General features: G+C 38.7%; 1 protein-coding gene across 1 annotated transcript in view; it reads left to right on the forward strand.

Moving 5' to 3' along the window:
* The window catches only part of ANKRD12 (ankyrin repeat domain 12), a 49,830-nt gene extending 25,314 nt beyond the window's left edge, over nucleotides 1–24,516 (forward strand). Inside the window, exons 5-11 of the mRNA XM_059836124.1 lie at nucleotides 38–180; nucleotides 1,760–1,907; nucleotides 5,800–10,487; nucleotides 18,726–18,824; nucleotides 20,450–20,593; nucleotides 23,437–23,532; nucleotides 23,862–24,516. Coding sequence (XP_059692107.1) covers nucleotides 38–180; nucleotides 1,760–1,907; nucleotides 5,800–10,487; nucleotides 18,726–18,824; nucleotides 20,450–20,593; nucleotides 23,437–23,532; nucleotides 23,862–24,047 — 5,504 coding nt within the window. The 3' untranslated portion in view covers nucleotides 24,048–24,516. The remainder of the gene's footprint in view (nucleotides 1–37; nucleotides 181–1,759; nucleotides 1,908–5,799; nucleotides 10,488–18,725; nucleotides 18,825–20,449; nucleotides 20,594–23,436; nucleotides 23,533–23,861) is intronic.
* The last annotated feature ends 763 nt before the right edge of the window (nucleotides 24,517–25,279 follow it).

Here is a 25,279-nt window from a genome sequence, read left to right on the forward strand (position 1 = left end):
GACTTTTCAAATTTATGCTTACCATTCTTCACTATAGGTTGGACACCACTGCATGAAGCTTGTAATGTTGGTTACTACGATGTTGCTAAAGTCCTGATAGCAGCAGGAGCTGATGTGAACACACAGGGCTTGGATGATGATACACCACTTCATGATTCTGCTAGTAGTGGGCATAGAAATGTGAGTGTACTGGGAGAGAGGGAGGGGAATATGTAAGTAGTTTGAAATGTTCAGTCTTTAGAACAAATCCTAACTGTCCTGATTGCTGTCATATGGTTTTATAACTCTGCTTCTGCTGTTTTGGGGACATCTTAAAGTTGGTTTGGTTTTCTTTGTCTTATCTTGCTTTTCATGCTACTTCTATTGCCAGATATTTTCTACCAGAATCTGTTTTCTTAAATATTTAGAAGTTCCATTTTTACTTTTTTCATAAATAAACATTTTGATGATTATTTTTTGAGAGACTTCTACTGTATAGAATTTTCAGAAGAAAAATGTCTCCGAACAGTATACTGTGGGTTTATGTATATATAAAAATATTTAAAGGTATATATTGTACGTTTATTTTTATGTATTTGTTTGTGGACTTTGAAATAGAGCACTGATATATATATTTTCTTAATATTTTTTTAAAAAAATGTATCAATAATGACTTAGCAGAGAAGATAAATGGAGTACTGTAGGTATTTTACATTAATTTCTGAATTTGTTCTTGTTTTCTGCAAACTAGATGCAGAAATTACTCCGTTCTCCCTTTATATCTCTTTTATTTCATTACTATGTGTGTGTTCTGCTGTATAAAGCAAAAATAGAAAATATCCTTAAATCAAGTATACCTTCCAAACAAGATGTTCAGTTTGAAAGGATCTTCTGGAAAAGCTAGAGAAATGAACTATGATAATCTGATTGTGAAATTTCTATTAACTGTTTCTTACGGGTATCTAAACAAAAGTGGGTCTTTAGATCCAACTTGTAGTAGAGTTTTGGAGAAGAGGACCTCTTGCTTGTCTGGTCTCAATGTATGTATCTGTGACCATCTCACTGACATTATGCATCGGAAAAATTCTGAAGTTTCATGTTGACGTATTACTGTCTGCTGAATTTCCCCATTCTTAGCACGTAGGACAGAAAAAAAGTAATGCACACTGAATACCATGCTGAAAATGCAGTGGCCTTGGTATGATTGTAACTTTAACAATTTGTTGCCCTTGATGCTAGAGAAATTGATGATTTTGCTGTATTGTATTCAGTTGGGGATAGGGGTAGTTTGTTCCTCCAATAAGATACTTGGATCTCTGTCATGGCTTTTCTGAAATGCTGTGGAAACCAGTAGTACTGCTACTTGAAAAACTTTTCCTCGTCCTTAGAGTTAAGTGCTACAAAATTTGGAGCAAGGAGGTGAATCAAGTGCAGAGGACTAGAGAGCTTGGTAGGTGAGGAACCAGATGAATTTTGTGAGGAAACGCTAGAACAGCAAGAAAAAAAGGTCACTGTTACTTTTCTTCACGATGATGCTATGTCTGTGCAACAGAGGACAACTTTCTTCAGTCTTCCCCGTTACCTCTTTTAATGAGCAGATTACATATACCTGGACATTGCATTCTAGTTTCTGAAGTCTTGCTTTGCAGTCTCAATTTCATAGGTAGGAGTTTAGGATTACGTATCGCGTTATCCACATTTTGTGTGCAATGGAAGATTTTTATGCTGGTCAAGTAATATGTTGTGGAAAACCTAAAGGTTCGTTTATTTAATGCTGCAGATTGTGAAGCTGTTGCTTCGACATGGTGGGAATCCATTTCAAGCCAATAAGCATGGGGAGAGACCTGTTGATGTTGCTGAAACTGAAGAGTTGGAAATGCTGTTGAAAAGAGAGGTGCCCATCTCTGATGATGAGGACAGTTGCTCAGGTAAAAGTAGCCATTTAATTGCATACTTCCAGTGCATCAGTTCACCTGAAGTTAGGTGTTTTTAATCTTTTGCACACTGTTAGCTATTAAGAGTTGCTGCAGGTAGCAATTGCTGTTGCTAAGGTTGTTTTCCACTTTTATTTTTAGAGGTAGTTTTCAAATATTTCAATTGAAGTATCTGAAATGTTTATTCTGACTGGTTTTTTTTCTTCTCTCTTTAATAAGCCCTTCCCACTCTCCAAATCAACCCTACCTCAGAATGGTGGTTTTACCAGAGAAAGATAGAAAGAAAAATACTATATTTATTATTATACGAATTGGTTTCTAGAGGTCTTCTTGGGGGAAAATATCCCCAAAGTCACTTACTTCACATCCTTAGTAGATGTATTAGGAGCTAGTGTCTCACATGGGTATAACTTAGTTACACTTACTCAGTAAAGAAAAGTCCCTGCCAGTGGGGGAATTACTGGTTTGTGAAGGTGACCAGATAGTAGCATGCCTATGTGGAGGCAGTAATTCTTGGCCCCTACTGTATTTCTGCAGATTAAGGAGCAGGTATCACCTCTTGGGGCAAGGAAAGAACTATTGTCTCCTTGGAAGCAAAAGATTCTTGACCATGAGTAGCTTGCCTGAGGCAGGAACTTTTCATTCTGCTTTCACAGAATCTTAAGGAATGCAGATTCTTTTGAGTAAAAGAAATGAGGTGGATTGAAGACTGGCTGAATGGCCAGGCCCAGAGGGTGGTGATCAGTGGCACAAAGTTCAGTTGGAGGCCAGTAATTAGCAGTGTACCTCAGGGGTCAGTGCTGAGTCCAGTCTTGTTTAACATCTTTATTAATGATTGGGGTAGAGTATACTGTCAGGAAGTTTGCTGATAATACAAAACTAGGAGGAGTGGCTGATGCACCAGAGGGTCGCGCTGATATCCAGAGGAACCTCGACGTGTTGTAGAAATGGGCTGACAGGAACCTCATGTAGTTCAGTAAAGGGAAATGTGAAGTCCTGCACCTGTGGAGAAACAACCCCATGCACCAGTACAGGCTGGAGTCTGACCAGCTGGAGAGCAGCTTTGTAGAAAAGGCCCTGGGGGATCCTGGTGAACATCAAGTTGAATGTGAGCCAGCAACGTGCCCTTGCTGCAAAGGCAGTGGTATCCTGGGCTGCGTTAGGAGGAGTGTTGCCAGCCCATCGAGGGAGGTGATCCTTCTCTACTCAGCACTGGTGAGGCCACAGCTACAATGCTGGTTCCAGTTCTGGGCTCCCCGTTGTAAGAGAGATACGGACATACTGGAGAGAGCCCAATGGAGGGCCAGGAAGATGAAGAAGGGACTGGAGCATCTCGCCTATGAGAAAAGGCTGAGAGAGCTGGGACTGCTCAGCCTGGAGAAGAGAAAGATCAGGGTGATCTTACCAATGTGTACAAACACCTGAAGGGAGGGTGCAAAGGCTTTTTTCAGTGGTACCCAGTGACAGGACCAGAGGTAATTGGCACAAACTGAACCACAGGACGTTCTCTCTGAACAGCAGGAAACATTTTTTCACTGTGAGGGTGACTGAGCACTGGCACAGGTTGTCTAGGGAGGTTGTGGAGTCTCTCCATCCTTGGAGATACTCAAAAGCCGCCTGGACATGGACCTGGGCAACTGCGTCTGGATGGCCCTGGTTGAGCGCAAGGGGGTTTGGCCCAGATGACCTCCAGAGGTTCCTTCCAACCTCAACCATTCTGTGATTCTGTGAAAATTACAGGAGGGAGAGCGTCATGTCACGTGATTGTTAAAGTCAATTTCCTTTTTTCCGTGACAATAAAAAACCCCCAAAACAAACCAGCTAAACAAATGAACCAAAAAACCCAACGCCAAACCCCTAGGAATGTTTTCTATCCAAGGTTTCACTATCTTTTAGAAAAAAAAAAAAAAGTCGTATTGCCCTATGTAGAGCTAATAAACGTTCTGATGTGGTGTTAACCTTTTTTGCATTAGAAGAATAGCCTGAAATACAGTGCATAGTCATTCTGTTTTGAGGGACAGTCATGGCATTGCTCCACAGAATCTACTTAAGCTTAGCCAAATCATTACTCTTCAAAATATTTTTACATATGCAGAATAGAAACTTGTTACTATTTAGCAATTGATTCCTCAACAGTTGTCTGTCTGTGCAGGGTATTGCTTAGTTTCCATGGGCTGGTGAGGAGCAGAATGTTCTCTGCAGTTTCTCAAGGAATCAGGATTAGAGAATAGCTGATCAGTCTCCTGCACTTCTATTGCTTTACCTTTGGTCATTAAGGAGTAAGCTCTCTGATGTGTTTGAAATAGGGAAAGACTGTTAAAAGCAAAGCTAGGAATCAGGATTAGAGAATAGCTGATCAGTCTCCTGCACTTCCATTGCTTTACCTTTGGTCATTAAGGAGTAAGCTCTCTGATGTGTTTGAAATAGGGAAAGACTGTTAAAAGCAAAGCTAGGAATCAGGATTAGAGAATAGCTGATCAGTCTCCTGCACTTCCATTGCTTTACCTTTGGTCATTAAGGAGTAAGCTCTCTGATGTGTTTGAAATAGGGAAAGACTGTTAAAAGCAAAGCTAATAGGGACATGGAAGGGAGAAGGAAAAGGGTGCAAGGAAGGCACAGGCAAGCTACAAGGAGTGATTAGAGTTAAGGCAGGAAGATGGTGGCATGTACATATGGGCAAGGGGGGGAATGTATAAAAAGCTGGTAGCACAGAACTAGTAATATGTTTTGGGTGCTACAGATAATATAAAAGATAATAGGGACTTCTGGAATCTATTTTATTAATACTGCGTTGTTGAATACAAAGTAGCTGAGAATCCTGCTGGCAAGGTATGTGTCTTAACCATTGTGTACTGGCAGTTGGTCCACAGAGGATCCAACTGGAAATGAGGGGGAATCTTGCAGCAGAACATACATTATTATTTTTTTCTCATTCAAACTTCTAATGCATTGAAGCTGCTTCATCACTTTCCTTACACAATTATTTCAAACTCTTCTGTTACTTTTTATTCAGTATGTCAAACCTCTAGTCCATGGTACCGAATATTACAATAGTCAGTTCTTTTTAAAAAGCAAACTGATAGATTCAGCTGAAGAGGCTTGACTTGGAACCTTATTTGGAGGGAACAATATATCCAGAAATATTTTTTTAAAGATTTTAGGGTTCTTGATTTTCATATGATCAGGTGCTGATAAGACTCCATACGTTTCCTAAAATTTAATTTTAGGACCAGTTGAGAGGTTTACGTTTTGGACTTGCAAGTCCAAGACATCCAGTATAACATACTTGTTCCATGCTATGCACTTACATAGCAGAGACCAGTTGTACTGAATTACAGCATAGTCTGCTTTAGGCTGTCCATATCAGGTGCATAAAGATTCATGAGGGAATTCCTTTACATGAGCAGCTCTTTGTCTTTTAAGAATAAAAGCTTATCTGCAGTTGAAACATGACTAAGTAGTACATATGGAGGAACATAGTTTAGTTGTTAGAGAGCATAAGAGTTGAAGAATTCCTAGAGCAATGAGTCATTATAGTAAGATGTCCTTGAGCAGGAGTCAGGTTATGCAGGAATTATACACGATAGATGAGGTTTACAAAATTTAAAGTGCATTGCTTTTATTAGATTGGGATATAAATGCTAATTAATATTTTTACATATCTTATAGAGAGCTGTAAGGTGTGGGGAGCACTTTGTTTTCATGACTTTTTGTTTTCTCTTAAAAGCTTAATTCTAGTGAGAAGGTTTATTGTATGTTTTGAGGATTTTTTTTTTTCATTTGAATAGTAGTATGACTGCTGCACTGAACTATTTTGTCCTGAAATAAAGTGTGAATAATGTCTTATCAATATTCAACTGATTTTTGGTTTTCTTTGGTTTTCTAGATTCTGAAGAAGCTCCATCTGTAAATCCTTCCAGTGTAGAGGGGAATGTTGATTCAGAAGCAGAAAAGGACTCTGTAGCCAATGACAGCAAACAAATTGTCCCTAGTAAGGCACCACTTCCATCTGCTCTTGATGAGTATGAGTTTAAAGATGATGATGAAGATGAAATGAAAAAAATGATCGATGACAAACATATTCTTAGAAAAGACTTAAGGAAAGAGGATGAGACTGAAGTTGAAAAGAGCAGCTTATTTGTGAAACAAGAAAAAGTTGTCTTTTCAAAATCATTTAAAAGCAAAAAGCAGAAACCATCTAGAGTTCTGTATTCAAGTTCTGAAAGTTCAGATGAAGAAATACTTCAGGACAAGAAGATAGTCTCTCCTTGCTCTATTTCAGACACATCAAATTCTGATGTAAGAGTGAAGAAAGACTATATGGTTACAAATGAACACAAGCAAAAAGGCAAAGTTAAAAGGAAAGTAAAAAATCAGAGCAAAAATAAAGAGAATCAAGAACTAAAGCAAGAAAAAGAAAATGCTAGAGTAACAAATATAGCTACTTCTGGGTTAGATTCTTTAGATAAAACTAGAGAGGAAGAAACCTTTAAGAAATCTTTCACCGCAAAAGAAGATTCTTCTTTACATCTATTTCATATCACTGCTGGCAAATCTCCAAAGCATCCTTGTGGATTAAGTGAAAAACAGTCAACACCATTAAAGCAAGAAAATACCAAAACTTGCTTATCACCAGGAGGTTCGGAAATAACATTGCAATCTGAATTAGTTCGGTATGATCACAACACTGATTCTGAATACCTAGTAGAAAGTTCTAGTGGCAAATCTTGCAAGCACAAAGAAAAAAGCAAGCATCATCAGAAAGATTATCACTTAGAATTTGGTGAAAAATCTAGTCCTAAAATTAAAGAGGAAGATAATAGCTCAACATTTGAGAATTCAGAGTATACTCTGAGAAAGACTGATAAGGAAGGTAAAACACTTAAAAAGCATAAATTAAGGCACAAAGAAAGAGAAAAGGACAAGCACAAAAAGGAACAGGATGGGGAGAAGGAAAAACATAAGCATAATGTTAAAGAGGTTCAAAGAAGTATTGAGTTTGACAGAGAATTTTGGAAAGAGAACTTTTTCAAAAGTGATGAAAATGAAGATATGTTGTTAAATATAGAACATGAATCTCTTTCTTCAGACAGAAAATCAAAGCTAGAAAAAGCTGTGGCAAAAGAAGATAAATTAGTTAAGGAGAGACAGTTCCAGAAAGAGAGAAATGCTAAAGAGGAGAGAGAGAAAGAGAAAAACAAGAAGGAAAATGAGAAATTTCTCAAGGATGAAAAGCTAAAAGATACAAAAGAAGAAAAAGAAATTATACTTGCAGATAAAGAAATGGAATTGTTCTGTTTTGGTGTTAAAGATGAGGCAGCCAGCATGCATTTAATAGAAAAAGAAACAGATACTGAAAAGCAGGAAAAGAATTTAAAGGAAAATAAAGAAAAGACTGAAAAGCGAAACTCAGCTAAAGAAAAAGATGTTGAAAAGATAGAAAGAAAAAACGGAGAAAAAGAGAAGAAGGTAAAACATGAATACAAGATGGAGAAAGAAAAAGCAGAAGTAAATGAAAATACAGAGAAAGTAAAGGAGAAGCCCAATTTCCAGCAAGCAGAAAGATGCCATAAGGAAAATGATAAAATAAAAAGCACGGGTACTCTTAAAAAACTTGATGACAAAGAAAGAAATAAAGAAAAAACTGATAAGAAGCATGATAAAGAAAAGACTGATAAAGACAGACATTTGGCTGAAAACAAAGAAAAACACTGTACTGAAAGAAAAGTCAAACAGTCTGAAAAAGAATCTGAATATACTAAATCAGAAAAAAATAGAACTAAAGACAGAGAAAAGGAACTTGAAAAAAAAGACAAATCCAAAGACAAGGAGATCTCAACAGTAGCAAACTCAAAACACATGCAAGAGGAAAGGAGATGCAGTATTACAGAAAGTAATAAAATAGTGCATGACAAACTGCCATCTTTGAAAGAAAAACCAAAAGATGATTTGTTGAAAACTCCAGATGGTAGAGAGAAAGATAAAAAAGATAAAGATATAGACCGATACAAAGAGAGAGACAAGCATAAAGATAAACTGCATCAAAGTAGTTTACTTAAACTAAAACTTGAACATGAGAAACTTAAGCCTAAACCAGCTCCTGCACCAAAGGATGCTCGACCTAAAGAAAAAAGATTAGTCAACGACGATTTAATGCAAACTAGTTTTGAAAGAATGCTTAGCCTTAAAGATCTGGAAATAGAGCAGTGGCATAGAAAACATAAAGAAAAAATAAAACAGAAAGAGAAGGAACGTTTAAGAAACCGCACTTGTTTAGAACTTAACAAGATGAAAGAAAAACCAAAACAGTCATTAGCTGAGGTAAAAAGCAAAGAACTGATTCGTTCAAAAAGCTCAGAGTTGCCAGATGTTTGTATGAAGGAAAAACAGCAGAAAGATGCTACAAGTAATAGATCGCAATCAGTAGATACGAGAAGTGTCAATGTTACAAAGCCTTCATTGCTTTTAGATAATTTAAATAGATCCCCCAAATCGGAAAGTGAAAAGACAGGTCTGAGCTCCAGATCCGTGTCCATGGTTTCAGTTGCAAGCTCTGAGGATTCTTGCCATACCACAGTAACTACTCCAAGGCCTGTAATCGAATATGATTCAGACTTTATGCTAGAAGGTTCTGATTCCCAAATGTCTTTTTCACAATCACCGTTTTTGGCAAGTGCCAAATCACCAGCCTTTCTTGAAAAAGAGACCGATGGTCTTGCCGAGTTGCCAGATCGCATTAAGCCACCTTTCACAAACAGGCTTCCACCAATGTACATTAGATCAGCATCTGTTGAAGATGTTAAACTGGTTTTAAATGAGTGTAGACCTGTGGTAGAGGTTCGAAGATGCAGCATGCCTGCTGCTGTTCCTGAACACAGCAAACAGCCTCGAATATCAGAAGAAAATAATCCAAATGCTCTGCCGTCAGTTCAGACTTATGCTAGCACGTCTCCTAAACCAGAACTACCATGTAGCATGCTTGAAGGAGATTTTCAAAGTAGTATGTCTGGGTTGCAGTCAAACTTTACATCATCTCTGACTGGAGCTGTTAGCAACAAGCAGGCAACAACGGGTACAAGTACCATTAAAAATACTGCTCAGATGAGCCCTTCAGAAGACTATAATATGCATTTAGAGCCATGTAGTCAAAGTGGTGTGACTCAGCAAACCAAACCATGGGATGTGCCTTTTGACAGACTAAATTCATTAAACAGTGAGTTTAACAGCTCAGGTCATGGTGTATCAGAACAAGATACTAACAGCATAGCAACGCATAATTCTGAAAACAGGACATTAAAAAAGCAACAATTATCTGAATTTTTGCCTCAGCATGCTGAAATCAAGGGAAATTCCAGTTCTCAAGAATCTGCGTCGATTTTGCCTTCACAGTTGCCTTGTTCTTTGCCTATCCAGCCACTCCCGGATGGGTCTAAGCACATTTCTTTATCAGGCATTAGCAGTCAAGATTCATCATTTGTACAACAACAAAATCTTGTTCAAACTACAACATCTACTTTGGTTACAGATCCTACTAGTAGTACCAGAGAGATGGAAAATGCTTTCTTCCCTTCAAGCATTAAGAAGGCTGATGCACCCGTTGCTGTATATCCTGAGAGCTCTGCGAAGGATATTTCACAGAGCTATGAAAGGGTAAATGACTTACCTATGGTACCGTTAGAAAAAGATATTCCTGAAAGCAGTTCACAATTAAAACTAAGCTCGTACACATTCAATAAACTTGTTTATAAGAATGCTGAGAGTGAAGTGGATAGTAACACAGCAGATGCTTCAGACATTAGAAATGAAAAAGGCCAACAAGAAAAGTTGGTTTCAGTGCATGTTGATAGTAAAGTCAATGCTGATCTCTGTGAACTAAGTTCAAGAGTGTCAAAGGGGATTACAAACGAATCAGCTAATAAAAAAGCCAGCACTGCAGACAGAGAGAGTGTGTTGAGTACTGTGGTGGATCATCTGTCCTCTTTATCTAATTATGAAAATAGTTCACAACAGATTACCCAGGAAGAGGTGCATAAATACAGTCAAATAGTTAAACTAGAAGAAGAAATTGCTGAGGATCAGAAGATGGAACAGCAAGAAGTACCTCAAAGAGTCACGAGGAACAGAGCAAATATGCTTGCTAACCAGGGTAAGCAGAATCCTCTTGGCTGCACACAGACATCAGAAAAAGAGTCTGAATCATCAGCATCTATGAAAGCAAAGATTAGATTAACTGAAGAGGATGATGCTCAGGTACATCATCCACGTAAAAGAAAGGTGTCGCGTGTGCCTCAGCCTGTGCAAGTGAACCCCTCTTTACTGCAGGCTAAGGAGAAAACCCAGCAGTCACTGGCAGCCATTGTTGATTCTTTGAAACTTGAAGAGATTCAGCCATACAGTTCTGAGAGAGCAAACCCGTATTTTGAATACTTGCACATAAGAAAAAAAATAGAAGAGAAGCGTAAATTACTGTGCAGTGTAATTCCTCAGGCACCTCAATATTATGATGAATATGTGACCTTCAATGGCTCATACCTACTGGATGGCAATCCCTTGAGCAAGATATGTATCCCAACTGTAAGTAACATGGTCTTTAAATATACAGTACAATGAAAGGCTTATTTTCGTTTTATTTTTGTAACTTTCATATTCTTCCGAACTTGCTTCTGAATACTTGTGCTGAAAATAGTCAGTTGATATATGTCAAATTAATATTGACCAGTAATGTCATATTTAAAAGCCCCATTCAGTGGAAATGTAAACAGTGGTTTCACAGTCATTACAAGACATCATGTATGACACCGGTAAAAGGCACACAGACAAATAGAATAACAGAATCACAGAATCACTAAGGTTGGAAAAGACCTGTAAGATCATCAAGTCCAACAAAAAAAAATAAAAAACACCACCAAAAAAACCCAAACAAACCACACAACAACAACAAACCACAACACACCAAAAACCAACCCACCCAACACCACACAGCTCCATGCCCATTAAGCTACATCCCACAATGCCACATCCACACGCTCCTTGAATACCTCCAGGGAGGGTGACTCTACCACCTCCCTGGGCAGCCTATTCCAATGTTTCACTACTCTCTCAGTAAAGAACTTTTTCCTAATATCCAGCCTGAACCTCCCCTGGCGCAACTTGAGGCCATTTCCTCTAGTCCTGTCACTACTCACTTGGGAGAAGAGACCAGCACCCACCTCTCTGCAACCCCCTTTCAGGTAGTTGTAGAGAGCGATAAGGTCTCCCCTCAGCCTCCTCTTCTCCAGGCTAAACAACCCCAGTTCCCTCAGCCGCTCCTCATAAGACTTGTGTTCCAGACCCCTCACCAGCTTCGTCGCCCTTCTCTGGACACGCTCCAGCACCTCAATGTCCTTCTTGTAGTGAGGGGCCCAAAACTGAACACAGTATTCGAGGTGCGGCCTCACCAGAGCCGAGTACAGGGGCACGATCACCTCCCTGCTCCTGCTGGCCACACCATTTCTGATACAAGCCAGGATGCTGTTGGCCTTCTTGGCCACCTGGGCACACTGCTGGCTCATATTCAGCCGGGTGTCGATCAACACCCCCAGGTCCTTTTCTGCGGGGGAGCTTTCCAGCCACTCATCCCCAAGCCTGTAGCGTTGCCTGGGGTGGTTGTGGCCAAAGTGTAGAACCCGGCACTTGGCCTTATTGAACTTCATCCGGTTAGCCTCGGCCCATCGATCCAGCCTGTCCAGATCCCTCTGCAGAGCCTTCCTACCCTCAAGCAGATCAACACTCCCTCCCAACTTGGTGTCGTCTGCAAACTTGCTGAGGGTGCACTCTATCCCCTCATCCAGATCATCAGTAAAGACATTAAACAAGACCGGTCCCAAAACTGAGCCCTGGGGGACTCCGCTTGTGACCGGCCACCAGCTGGATTTTACTCCATTCACCGCGACTCTCTGGGCTCAGCTGTCCAGCCAGTTTTTTTCCCAGCGAAGAGTGCACCTGTCTGAGCCACGATTTGCCAGCTTCTCCAGGAGAATAATGTGGGAGACAGTGTCGAAGGCTTTACTAAAGTCCAGGTAGACAACATCCACAGCCTTTCCCTCATCCACTGGGCGGGTCACCTGGTCATAGAAGGAGATCAGGTTGGTCAAGCAGGACCTGTCTTCCATGAACCCGTGCTGGCTGGGCCTGATCCCTTGGTTGTCCTGCATGTGCCCTGTGAGCGCCCTCAGGATGAACCTCTCCATAATCTTCCCTGGCACCAAGGTCAGGCTGACAGGCCTGTAGTTCCCCGGATCCTCCTTCTGACCCTTCTTGTAGATGGGCGTCACGTTGGCAAGCCTCCAGTCGTCTGGGACCTCCCCTGTTAACCAGGACTGTTGATAAATGATGGAGAGTGGCTTGGCAAGCTCCTCCGCCAGCTCCCTCAGCACCTTTGGGCAGATGCCGTCAGGTCCCATAGACTTGTGAGTGTCCACGTGGCATAGCAGGTTGTTAACTGCTTCCTCCTGGATCATGGGGAGTTCGTTCTGCTCTCCATCCTTGTCTTCCAGCTTAGGGTACTGAATACCCTGAGGATACCTGGTGTGGCTATTAAAGACTGAGGCAAAGAAGGCATTAAGTACCTCAGCCTTTTCTTCATCCTTCGTGATGACATTCCCCATTCCCCCCCGCATCCAGTAAAGGATGGAGATTTTCCTTGGCTCTTTTTGTTGTTAATGTATTTATAGAAGCCTTTTTTTGTTATCCCTTATGGCCAAATTGAGCTCTAGCTGGGCTTTCGCCTTTCTAATTCCCTCTCTGCGTGACCTAACGAGGTCCTTGTACTCTTCTTCAGTTGCCTGCCCCTTCTTCCAAAGGTGATAAATTCTCCTTTTTTCCCTGAGTCTCAGCAAAAGCTCCCCGTTCAGCCAGGCCGGTCGTCTTCCCCACTGGCTATTCTTATGGCACATGGGGACTGCCTGCTCCTGCGCCTTTAAGATTTCCTTCTTGAAGAAGGTCCAGCCTTCCTGGGCCCCTTTTCCCTTCAGGACCGTCTCCCAAGGGACCCTCTCAACCAGTGTCCTGAACAGGCCAAAGTCTGCCCTCTGGAAGTCCATCGTAGTGGTTTTGCTGACCCCCCCTCCTTACTTCACCAAGAATGGAGAATTCTATCATTTCATGGTCGCTAAGCCCAAGACGGCCTCCGACCTTCACTTCACCCACCAGACCCTCTCTGTTTGTAAACCGCTGTTCTTTTGAAATTAGTAGATCAGTTACCCACATCCTTCTTCAGACTATGAGATGACCCTTTTACTTGGTCTGTAAGTGAACTAGGTTGTATAGTAAACTTTGCTACAATGTACCAGGCTGTCAGCCTTCCCCAGTCTACAAATCTTTCTCAGTAGCTGTTGCAGCTTCTGTAATACTTCTCTGTCACTAGAAGCAGAGATTGTTTGTTGGGTTTTTTTTATAGCAGCTGTTAGTCAATTACATACTGTTTCCAAGCTATAACTTAACTGCTTTGGCATCACACTTCAGTGCTTGATTTGGGATAAGCGGAAAGTGGAGAAGCACAGCATGTATTTTCCCCTGGCCCATCTTCTACCTGGGCAATAGAATTAATTTCCTTGTAATAAATGGCAATGCGTGTAGGCGCTATAAGAAAGGGAGGGTTATTGACTTGATACTAAAGCACTGCCTCATACTTCCTGTCTTTCTTGCTGTGTATAATGGGGATTTTGCAGTTCATGAAAATAAATTTAGGTAGGGGGGTACTGCAAATTCTTGGGTGACTTAGGTTCAGAAAATATCAGAGATGAATGTGTGCTCCCCATTCTCAATGGCTTTTAATTACTTGTTGAAAAGAAAAACTTCTAAAAATTCATATAAATGTGAATATGTACTTGAAGGATTACAGTTATTTATTTTTATCTCATTTAGATTTCTGGGTTGCTTCCCCACATATATATGTTCTGGTGATACTGATGTTTTAAACTGTTATTTGTTTTGTATGTGCTTTCATGGTACTGTTAATCTTCTACAGTTGTAGAAAAAACAGGTGGAGCTCTTTATTCCAGGCTGTTAGGAGCAAAAGGGAAGAAAAAAAATTTTGAGAAGCCAAAATAAATGATTAGGAAATAGGTGTTTATTTCCATTAGGAGTAAAGTGTAAGAAAGCAGCATGAGTTTTAATCTAAAGAAGGAGATATTTTAAGCATTTTAGTTTTGTTTGTTCGAAAAATCATCTACAATGCAGCTAAATGCTTTGTTTAATTCCTGTCACTTGTGTAAATACACAATTTTGATAAAATTCCTGATGTTTCTTTCCAGAAAAAAGATACCATTTAAAAAATTATTATTAGTTCAGTTTTAACTTCTCTGCAGAGCTTGCTTGTGTATACAACTTAATAAGTTTAGTTTTTCACCACTGAAAATCACAATCATAATAGTTCCTATTACAAATACCATAAAAAGGAGTATTGCTAAACCAGAGATCGTTTCATGCCCAGAAATGAATGTTTGTTTGTGTATTGTACACATTGTCCAACAACGTGAAAATAAGGGCTATGCCTAGTCTCTCTACAATTGTGGAATATTAATCACATGTACGTGTTGTTGTGCATATGATGTGTAATTTAATACGCAACTATAAAATGACCTTTCTGTTGGAATTGCTTTTTAAATTTTTCCTTTGATGGTTCTTTAATGATTCTCTGTTAACTGGGTTTTTGCCTCATTAATGTACTTAGGCTATAGGAAAGTAGATACTCTTTCTTAAATCATTCCTGTATTTTAGGTATCACTGTGTGAAGGTCTATGTGAAGACAGTATATTTAGCTCTGACACTCTGGGACTTGGAATAGTTTGTGTAACGTACTGTTCTCTGCATTGGAATTTTAATGATGCACTATAGTTTATCTGATGAACTTCGAACATCCTGTAGGTGGGAAACAGGAGATGGTGTGCTTAAGTTTGATTTCCACAGCCTTGTTTATATACTGTAATTTATAACCCATATCACCTAAGGCTGTAAGGATAGTCACGTATGAATTGTGGCTTCCCTCTCATCAATGCAAAATAAACATAAGGTAGGAGACATCAGGTCAGTTCAAAACAGAAGGAAACAAATCTGAATCTTCTAACAGGGTAAATTTAAATTGTACTTAGCTACGTTGCCTTTCAGATTGGTACATTAGTGTGTTCTGCCAGGTTCAGTCATCTTGATCTGTACTGCCTCCTGAGAAGAGATAGCAAGATGATTCATTTCCAGCTTGCGATGGCTATCCAGCAGATAATTTCTAGTAAAAGGAATTCTGTGCAATCTCTCCAGCATTGCTGTAGAAACTGAAGTGGCACAAGCTGATTTTAGCGGTGTTACCAGAAACTTGCTTCCTAAACGCATGAAATAGTATAGCAATAGAGCAGGCCAGTCGATTTGGGTGGCGTGGGTGAGGGGAGATAGAGGGGTGTGTGAAAATAATTGCGGAAAATTTGTGTTACGTGTGAATCTGAGCGAGCTTCAGCGTTGCTCTTCCGTAATGGGCACAACTGAGGATTGAAGGTTTATAGAGTGAAGAGTTGTGTTCTTGTTGTAGTTGTTATGAAGGATGCAAGGCATGCAAGAATTGATTTTTTCATGTGTTGGAGATGGTGAGAGTATCTCTTGAACCTCAGCTATTGCCGACCAGGCCTGTTCCAATGGCTGCTTTCTAGTGAAGCGGAGCAAAGAGGTGAAAGGCTGAGTTCTGTCTAGCTTTTTTGGGTAGTTTCTTGGACTGGGGTTAGAGAACACTCGAGAATGCAGGGCCCTTTTGTTTCCCCCTCTTCTGTACGGAGTCTGGGCCCTTAAGAGACTAGTTTGATAACTTGCTTTGGTTAGACAAGAAACTGAGGTCACCTTTTCCTTGTGCATTCGGTTTCATGCTCTGTTCTTGCAAGTCCAACATAGGTGTTTGTATTTTCCCTACACACTTTTTGTGGTCCCTTTACTAACAATGTCTTTGACTAGAAGATCCAAGAGGCTCCTCTGGCTGTTCTTGCCTTGAAACCGGTAACTTCTGTTTCCTTTGAGACCAGAAAGTTAATTTCCTGTGTCCAAATCCAGCGCTGGGTCACAAGTTGGGATTTCCAGCAGGTGGTGTGAGGCGACTCTAATCCTGTTTGCAGCCGTCAAGGCTCTGAGGCTCTTCCCTCCCGTGTTTCTAAGAAGAGGGGAAAAAATGAGTAATTTCATAAATTACTGTAAACAAACTCAGTCCTGTATTTGGCATTATGTTTTGGAAGACAGCATAGGGCTGGCTGGAGTGAAGCATTTATGAACTCGCACAGAGGCAGTAGTGGCCTCGGGGATCACGCAAACCGGTAGCTGCCGCGCAGGCAGCCTCTCGTGCTGCTAGCGCGTCGTGCTCGCGCGGAGGGGCTGCCAGGGCACGCGGGGGTCGCGCCCCGGTCGGAAGGCCGCAGTACAGCCGCTGAGGGGCCCTCGCCCGCCGCGGGGATTGCCGCTCCCGGCCCGGGGGCCTCCCTGGCCCGCGCCTCCGCCCCCTGCCGGCGCGGGGCGAGCCCGCCTTCCCGTCCGCAGCGCGAGGGCGCCGCCTGCTGCTTGGGACGCGTCTGTCCCGCCGGGGTCCGCGGCGCTGCTGCGGGAGGCGTGCGGGCTGCCCGGTGGGGTGAAACTCTCGCTTTCTTTTCAGGCGTCGGTTGGAAAATGTGTATGTGGCTGATCGGCAAAAGCAGTAATCTAATAAAACACTTCTACGATCTGAAAAAGACTTTTATTAAAAGCTGCGGTGTAATAGCAGCTTCGCGGAGGCAGAGTTCTCCTGTACGTTCAAATAAAATTCCACACAAGTTTGCTGTCGACATAATTAAGTCCTTTCCAGTTATTTCCTACGGTGTTGATTCTTACTGCTGTTGCAAAATTAAATGGCCTGTAAATTTAAGGGAATATCACTTTATAATATTTGAAATTGTTCAACTGATATGGATGCTTGCCAACTCTGAAATTTTTATTTTTGGATAGCATAGCTGCATGACTCGAAGAATATTTATTGACAGCTTGATTATCTTGCTTCTTATGCTGTGTGCTTCTCTAACAAAAGCACTGAGATTTTTGAGAGATCTTTTTGGGTTTAGTAAAATTAATTACATAAAAGCTTGGTGTTACTACAAGCATCTTGTCTTAGTTTATTGAAAGACTATGACAGCACTGTTGTACTGTGCCCTGAACGCAAAGTTTCCAGGCAAAACTAGACTGCAGTGGATCTCAGGCTAAACTTAAACACACTGATACCCATTATGATTGACACAGATTATTCTAGTAGGTGTTGTGGTTTCGGTTTTTTTGGTTGGTTTGTTTGTTTTTCATACTGATGACTTACACAAAATGGCACATGCCATAAATGTTACTCACTGGTTTGGGAACCAAACAGTTTTCATTGAGAGAAGTGAAGTGTATCTTGCTTAGTAGTTTGAAACATGAAGGAGTTGAATGTCATTCTATACCAAATAATAACTTAAGGAATGAACTGCAATTAGTTGTTCAATATGTTCTTGAATTCCAAAGACATTGGCTAACTTCCAGTTGGGAAAAAAAATTGTCCTGAAATGATTTTCCAAGACAACAATAATTGAATAACTTCTGGTAGATAAATCCCTTTGTTACTGGAACGTATAGGTGGAAGATTCATACTAGCACTGCAATGTGTCCATATTTTCATAATGGATTTATTATTTCTTGACAGTTGTAGGATTTGTATTATTGAATAGAGTTATTTATGTCTATGCGTTTGTGTTAGGTACAAGGTAGAGTGTAACACCTGTAGGTATGTATTTCAGCTGTGGTTTCTGAGTATCAGTGGTAGTAAGCAGTATTGCATTTAGTTTTGATGAGTCTTTCCAAAGCAATATCAGTGCTCTTAGATCTAGCAGTTGTTTAAAACCATGCTGAACTGTCAGACAGAACTTGCATAGAGAAAAGTAAACTTTGGGTGGAGCCTTAAAACTCCCAAGATGCTTATTAGTTACTTCTCAAGAAACATCTGATAGTTGCAATGAGGGTTCCAGCTGCCTTTTCAGTGTTTGTCATACAGCTCAGTCAGGACAGTAATACTGGTTGTTCACTCTAATTAACTAAAAATGCAAAATGTTTAGAGAATAGCCAGTCAATAACAGCGTTGATAGCTCACTCAAGTCTGTCTGATTTTTTTAAATTTTTCAGGCATAAGCTTTTAAAGAAATTTATTTGAATAACTGACAGAAGGAAACACTTTTCCAAGCCACTGTTGGAGGCTCCAGTGTACTTTTTGGGCTTGCCTGTGTTCTGCATGATTGTAAAATTAGGAATACGGTTGGTTATCTTTTATGCCATACAAAATGCCAGTGAGTGACACTGTATGGATATAACAAGTGACTTATTTTTTTAGCAATGTTTTTCTTTTTCTTGCTTTGCTCTTGTATTTGGCGAGGCAGTTTTTAACTTCACAAAATGAACAGTTGTGCTTTAAAGAGTCCTTAAAATTGAAAGCAAGTTGTATTTTTACTACAGTCTAATGCATAGCCCTTTTAAAGAATGGCTATGGCATGCTGACAATGACTGGTTAAAAGCACTAAACAGTTTGAAATGCCATTTCAGTTGGGTTTATTAACTTTATGGTAAAGAATCCTTAAAACCTTTTATTGAAAATGGGTTGAAGTCACATAATTAATGGAATGTACAAAAGTCTCGTATTTTCCCTAAAAGATACCTTGCTTATGTTTTTTTTTTAAATAAATGCTCAAGTTATATAGGTAATGTTAAACATATGTTAAATATATATTCACTATACTATTCATAAAACTTTTTCCACAGATTACACCGCCTCCCTCACTGTCGGACCCACTTAAGGAACTATTTAAACAACAGGAGGTTGTAAGGATGAAACTACGTTTACAGCACAGTATTGAAAGGGTAAGACTAAAGTAATTTTTTTTTTATTTCCCAACTTTAAGCTTTATGGTTTTTTCTTTTTCAACGGAGAGACTATATTTTGCTCAATTTAACAATGCTTTAGAAGTAATCCAGCTTCTATCCAAATTTATTAATTGGAGAAACTTGTAAATAAATAAAAAATGGTTTGGACAACTGTTAGCAGAATATGTAAGTCAGTAAGATAGCAGCTTTTTCCTCTTGATTGCCCAGATTTTTCCCAGGGGTAGTGGGAAGTGGGAAGAAAGCTGCAGACTCTAGTTTTGAAAGCTAATAATGGTTGTAGACTTCAGAACCAAATTGAGTGAGTTAAAAGAATTGAAGCAAGAGTAAATTCTGTATTAGTAGAAGACATATGTGGCTCTAAGACTAAAACATTATTTGCAATATTCTGCTTGGAAAAAATGCCTAAAATTATGTTAGAACTACATAGCTAGGCTTCACTGAATTTGAACACGGAAATTGAGAAAATATTCCTGGTTTAAAAGTATTCTTTATTTTTAGGTTGCCCAAACCTTTTTCCTTGGCAGCCTAGATTTAGATATCTTGCAAGTATTGTGAGCTAGTTTGCTTGTGGACACAAACAGGACCCCTTTCTCACGCAAGAATGTGTCTTACGGATTTCCACACAGTTATACAAGCAGCTGGCTCATTAAAACCCAATGTGATAGTTTTTTTGATTAAGTTGATTTCAATGTGGCTTAACAAACCAGTTGAGGAAGGGGTTTTACTTGAATTCAGTATTTCAGTGTAAAGCTAGGTATAAAATAACAAGCACAAAGAATGTAAACATGGTTCAAGTTCTGACTAAAAAGAAATTAGTTGTAACCAAAGGAAAGATGCCTTTTTCTGTTTTCCGAGCTTTTTATAATCCACCTTCTTTTCTTTTGATAAAAATAAGAGCCATAATGTTGCAGAGCAGCTAACACACACACACACACGCCCTTTTGTGTCTTATAAAATTCTGCATATTTTTAGTTATTTTGCTCAAATAGACTGTTCTTCAAATCAAATCCACTTTATACAAATCTAAGTCAAGTTTGTCCAAGGGAGCTATATTTTCTTGCCTCAGTTCAGGAAAGAATCTTTGTCCAGCTATGAATTTACAGAGTTTCTGCATGTTGTTTAAAAAAAACAATATTAAAAATTATTTAAATTATCCTGCAAATTATATTTCTGCTTCAGTTTGCTTGGCCATTGTGCCTGGCATGACAAGCATGTGACAAAAATCTTCATACAGTCGAGACTCACAAACCTATATCCCAACCTTGTACTCCTCGTATTATTATCTTTCCCCTTCTTCATTAACTAGAACTTGCCTCAGTAGCACCAAGTGGAAAATCTGGGCATGACATTCAGCCAACAGTGGTGGGGGGGGAGATGTTTTCACTTCTGACATTCAGGGAACACCCTTTGCATCATTAAATTGAAATTTTGCATTTGACTAGGTGAACAACCGCTCCTCCCTCCACCAGCCCATTTCTCATACTGTTCAAAAGTGTAACCCCTGAAAAGAAATATTTAAATGACTGGACATTTTTCTGAATCAAACTGAAATGCTTAATTTACCGCTTGTATATTTATATGTTGCCATCTTATTCAATTAGGAAAAGCTTATTGTTTCTAATGAACAAGAAGTTCTACGTGTTCATTATCGAGCAGCAAGAACACTAGCTAATCAAACACTACCATTCAGTGCCTGCACTGTTCTGCTGGACGCCGAGGTTTATAATGTACCTCTGGATGCTCAGGTAAAGAGATGTATTTCAGAATTTCAGACAAAAAGGTCTTTCTAGACTGACTCAAAAGGAGTGTTTGGAGAGAATTCTGTTTCCATACTGACATTGTCATTGATTTGTCTGGAATTAAGATTTTGCACATGACAGATTGTTACTTTGATTAGGCCTCATTTGGGTGTACAATAACAAGAGGATATGGGTATATGTACGCTGATTTTCTGTTTTGTACCATGTCTGGTTTTCTTTCACCTCCAGAAATTATGAGAAGGATAAAATGAGAACATTACTCTGATGATTTTTATGAAATCAAATTTCAATCATAAACAGAACAGATTCTGGAAGCTTACAAATGTAGCTTAAACAACCAAAAAAAAAATTATCAGAATAGAATATCATTTTTGTCAGTAGTCCAGAGAATTGGAATGCAGTAGTGTGTGAAGTGATGAGGTTGGTTCGTGAAATTTGGAAATGTTTTGTGGAGATATTCACATGATACTTTTCTCCTCTTTATAAGGCAGTCATTAGAACCATTCCATAAAAAACAGATGACCAACAGTGAAATATTGAATGCTACCAGATGACATTATTTTTTTCAAAATCAGCTCAAGCTCCGTATTATTTACATGTTCAATGTTGGTATTTAGTCCTGATTAAAACATAAAATGAGCAGTATACTTAATAATCTGCATACCTTTTATGGACTACCACTCAGAGGTTTGCTGCAGCCGTATCTCTAAGAGAATATAATTTCATGGTGTCCGCATTTTGTGAACAGGTCTGCTAACTAACAAAAATGGAAACCTGTTTCAGTGACTGTGAGGAGCACATAATGCAAGGAAGAAATTCGATGTTTGGGATGTAATAAAAGTGTTGATGCGTTGGATGTTGGGCATTCTAAAATGGAACACCTACATTTTCAACGTATGTGGAATTCTACTTTAGTCCTGGAGCCCCTGACGGAATTATTACAGCTTCCAGTGTTTTCTCAGTCTGTTATTACATTTTTTCCCATCTTTAAAGAGCTAGAGCTATGCACAACGAGGTGATTCAGCAGGAGATAGAAGTTTATGGAGACTGTATCCCATTTTAAGCTTTATAGCGACAAATTTTTAAATCATCACTCCCTTAGTAAATCTGATAGGGCAAAAATTAGATTTTTCTCATCTGTTAACAGTCGAAATATCTTCATTGTTAGTTCTGAAGTTCAGAATTTCCTTTGCTTTTTTTTCTGCCCCAATTTAGAGGCACTGAGCTTTTTAGAAATTTGAGATACATCTGAGTTTACGCATGTAACTGCCTTTTTATAGTTAACATTTTTCAATTGATTTTAAATAAGCTGATTCTATATTTGAATTCTGTGAAACAAAAGGAATCTTTATTGGGTGTGTTATTGTTGTGAATTCCCCCCCCCAAGCATTGCAGCTTTTTTGACCATCTATGTAATAACCTTCTTTCCTTCCCCCTCACTACCTCAACAGCTTTCTGTTTCAGTCTGTGGTAATTTTTCTTAGAAAATTATAATACTGCACATAATGTTCAGCAAAGTATTAAATTTATTATAATTGAAATCAGTGTATTAAACTACCAACTTGATGCTTTGATTTAAATTTGCTTCATGAGAAGAATGTAGATGCGTAAGACACCATTCTCTTGTAATGCAGTCTGCCACTTCCCTGTTACCCTGCTAACAACTCTTAATTTTGTTCTACGATGAAGAAACGTTTCTTTTTTCTTGTATTTGAGTAAATAGCTGGGAAAGATTTGTAAGCAAAGATCTGGTTTATTTTGCAGGAAAATGACCACCTCAGAACTGTTTTTATGGGATTTCTGGGTGTTTGGGGGTTTGCCTTTACAGCTGCACGTGTCGGGCAGATCTTGAGACCCGTACTTTGCAGTCATATGTGCCAAACCAGAGATGGGGGAGGAAAAAGGCCCAAGTTTCTGGTGAACTGTTAGCTGGTTACAGCTCACCTAAATGCTGACAATTCAGGGTTACAAGATCAGTGTTGTTGAGGGCTCTTTCTAGAACCAGCCTGTTCAGCTGTCCTTGATGTCTGAAATCTCAGCTGTTTTCTAGATATTTCAGTCTTTGCAGGTTTTTTTTTTTCTGTTCTTGCCCATTGCTACAGTGTACAAATTCCTGCAGTGTCTCCCCCCCCCCCCAAAAAAAAAAAAAAGTAACAGCAGTTTGTTCTATTTAGTGATTCTTATTTAAAAGTTACATTGGCATAGTCTGACTTTAGGAGGATCTAGTTTCTCACAGTGGGCAGATGTGACATTCCAGATTCTTATTAAATATGTTTTTATTAAAAAAATAATTATTTCTTTGAGCAGGATGTAAGACATGTCTGCTCACTTTTTTTTAATCTCCTTTTGGGGATTTTGATCATAAAAATATTTTTTTATTATTGCTTTTGAATACTTGTGTAGCCAGTTAAGTCAGGCTGCTGAAGTTTTCTTTTATTAATAGTTTTGCTTTTCCGTGAGGTAATATTCATTTAATTTGTTACTGAATTTTAAAGAGAACAGAGAGAGAGCAATTTTGTGGAAGGGTCTGCCTTGTACTGATTAAGACTTTAAGGCATAAATCTTTAAGCCTCCTACTCTAAATTTCAAAAATAGAGTACAGTAAATAGCCTGAGGCAATCTGAAAATTCCCATTTTTAGTGAGCAGCTGGCTTACAGTGAAAGTGGTAGTCAACACATGCTCATCTATACCTTGATACTTTTGAGTTTATTTTTCCATCTGAAGCATTGTTTATGAAGGTTCCATAAAGTAGGTGTTATGTTTTAAAGTATGTTTAAGACTGAGTAATCAAATAACTTACAGTTTGAATAATTTTTTTTTTTTGCAGACTGATGACAGCAAGACATCAGTGAGGGATCGATTTAATGCAAGACAGTTTATGTCATGGTTACAGGACGTTGATGATAAGTTTGACAAATTAAAGGTATGCTTCTTTGCCTTTTCACTTTAAAAAAACCACCACCTCTAATGTCACTAGAAAGATGAGATGAATAAATAGTAGATTTGTATGCAATATCATAGCCTATTGTAGAGGTTTTAAGGGCAACATAAGGGAAGGTCTAGCTTTATAAAAAACCTAACCTTTGTTGCTATATAGCTTACTGGAATAATCTGCAAATTTCTAAATACATAGTGGAGAAATTACTTACTACCACCAGAGAGGCTCCTGGATATTTTTTCTATTTTCAAACTTGTTTCAATATTTTTTTTTTTTCAAATATTGAAGTAACTTCTTTCTCAATTTTAAAATAGACATGCCTTTTGATGAGGCAGCAGCATGAAGCAGCGGCTTTAAATGCGGTACAGAGACTGGAGTGGCAGCTTAAACTACAAGAACTTGATCCTGCTACATACAAATCTATCAGCATCTACGAAATTCAGGAGTTTTATGTTCCTCTTGTTGATGTTAATGATGACTTTGAATTGACACCAATATGACAACTACCATCTTCTGGCTCACCCTTTCCCTTGGACAACTAGAAATTGAGGTGCAGTGATACACAAAGGTATTTTTCTTTTAAGACAGAGCACTTAATTCTGTGGAATACTACCTTTCTTAATAATTCAGGTGTTCCTTCAGAGAAGCATGGCACGGGCTGTTGTTCAAACACAGAAGATGGATGCTAATTTTAAAGTCAGTTTCCCAGCAAATGTCACTATCTGTATTTTAAAATTGCCTATATCTTTAGAGCTTATTGCTGAAAAAGATGACGAAACATGGTGAGTTAACAGCGCTGGAAGCTGTTAGTAACTAAAACAGTCACCAAAAACCAAACGATACTTAATTTGCTATAAAGCTTTGTATTCTGAAACTTCAGTAACAGTTGAACTCCCACAGAAAAATGATGAAAAAGCCTGTGGAAGAAAATGTAAGACTTAAAGGAAAATCGTCTATTAATCTTATTATATTTTGTAAATTACTGTACAGTTTTCTTTTTGGAAAAAGATGTAATATTGTTTTCATTTTTAAATAATTTATTTTATACATATTGTGCAAATGTAAATAGTCTTGTAATTAATGTTCAAACCTGTATAAAATAGATATTTTAACTGTAAAACTGTTTTTGTCTAATGTTTTATTGGACCAAAGTTGTAGTTTTTATTAAGTGTAGTGTGTTCCTGGTTGGCAGTTTTTTTGTATGGCATGTGTTTGATTTAGCTGCTTGTTTCATCACCATAACTGTAAAAGAATTGAAACTGAACTGTACTGCATGCTTCACAGAACTCTTAACTCCTTTACTTCAATAACTGATACCGAAACAACTGTAATATTTACAAAATCATATTTCATATTAGTCTGCTGTTGTAATGCCATACCTATGACTTACTATACTGAAAATATTTTTGTGTAAAGCAAAAAAAAACCTTTTGCTCTTATATGGTGGTCTCGTAATAGAGCCTATTTTTTCCAACAAAATGCCTTTGAATGAAAATTCTTAAATTGTATATTGTCTATTTTAATATTAATCTATGGAAGGGTATGTAAATAGTTGTAAATATAATGTTTAATAAATTTTATTGGTCATGTTATTAGTTGGAATTTCTTAATATGGTAACAATTGCCATATCAAATCTTAGCATTCCTGAAAATACGTAAGGAGGCTCAGTGAAACTAAAAAAAATTCCCATGTTGTGAAATTTAACGCTTTTTTTATTCTTAGTACTGTAAA

The sequence above is a fragment of the Gavia stellata genome, chromosome 3 (assembly GCF_030936135.1).
Source record: "Gavia stellata isolate bGavSte3 chromosome 3, bGavSte3.hap2, whole genome shotgun sequence".
In the NCBI taxonomy this organism is placed as follows: Eukaryota; Metazoa; Chordata; class Aves; order Gaviiformes; family Gaviidae; genus Gavia; species Gavia stellata.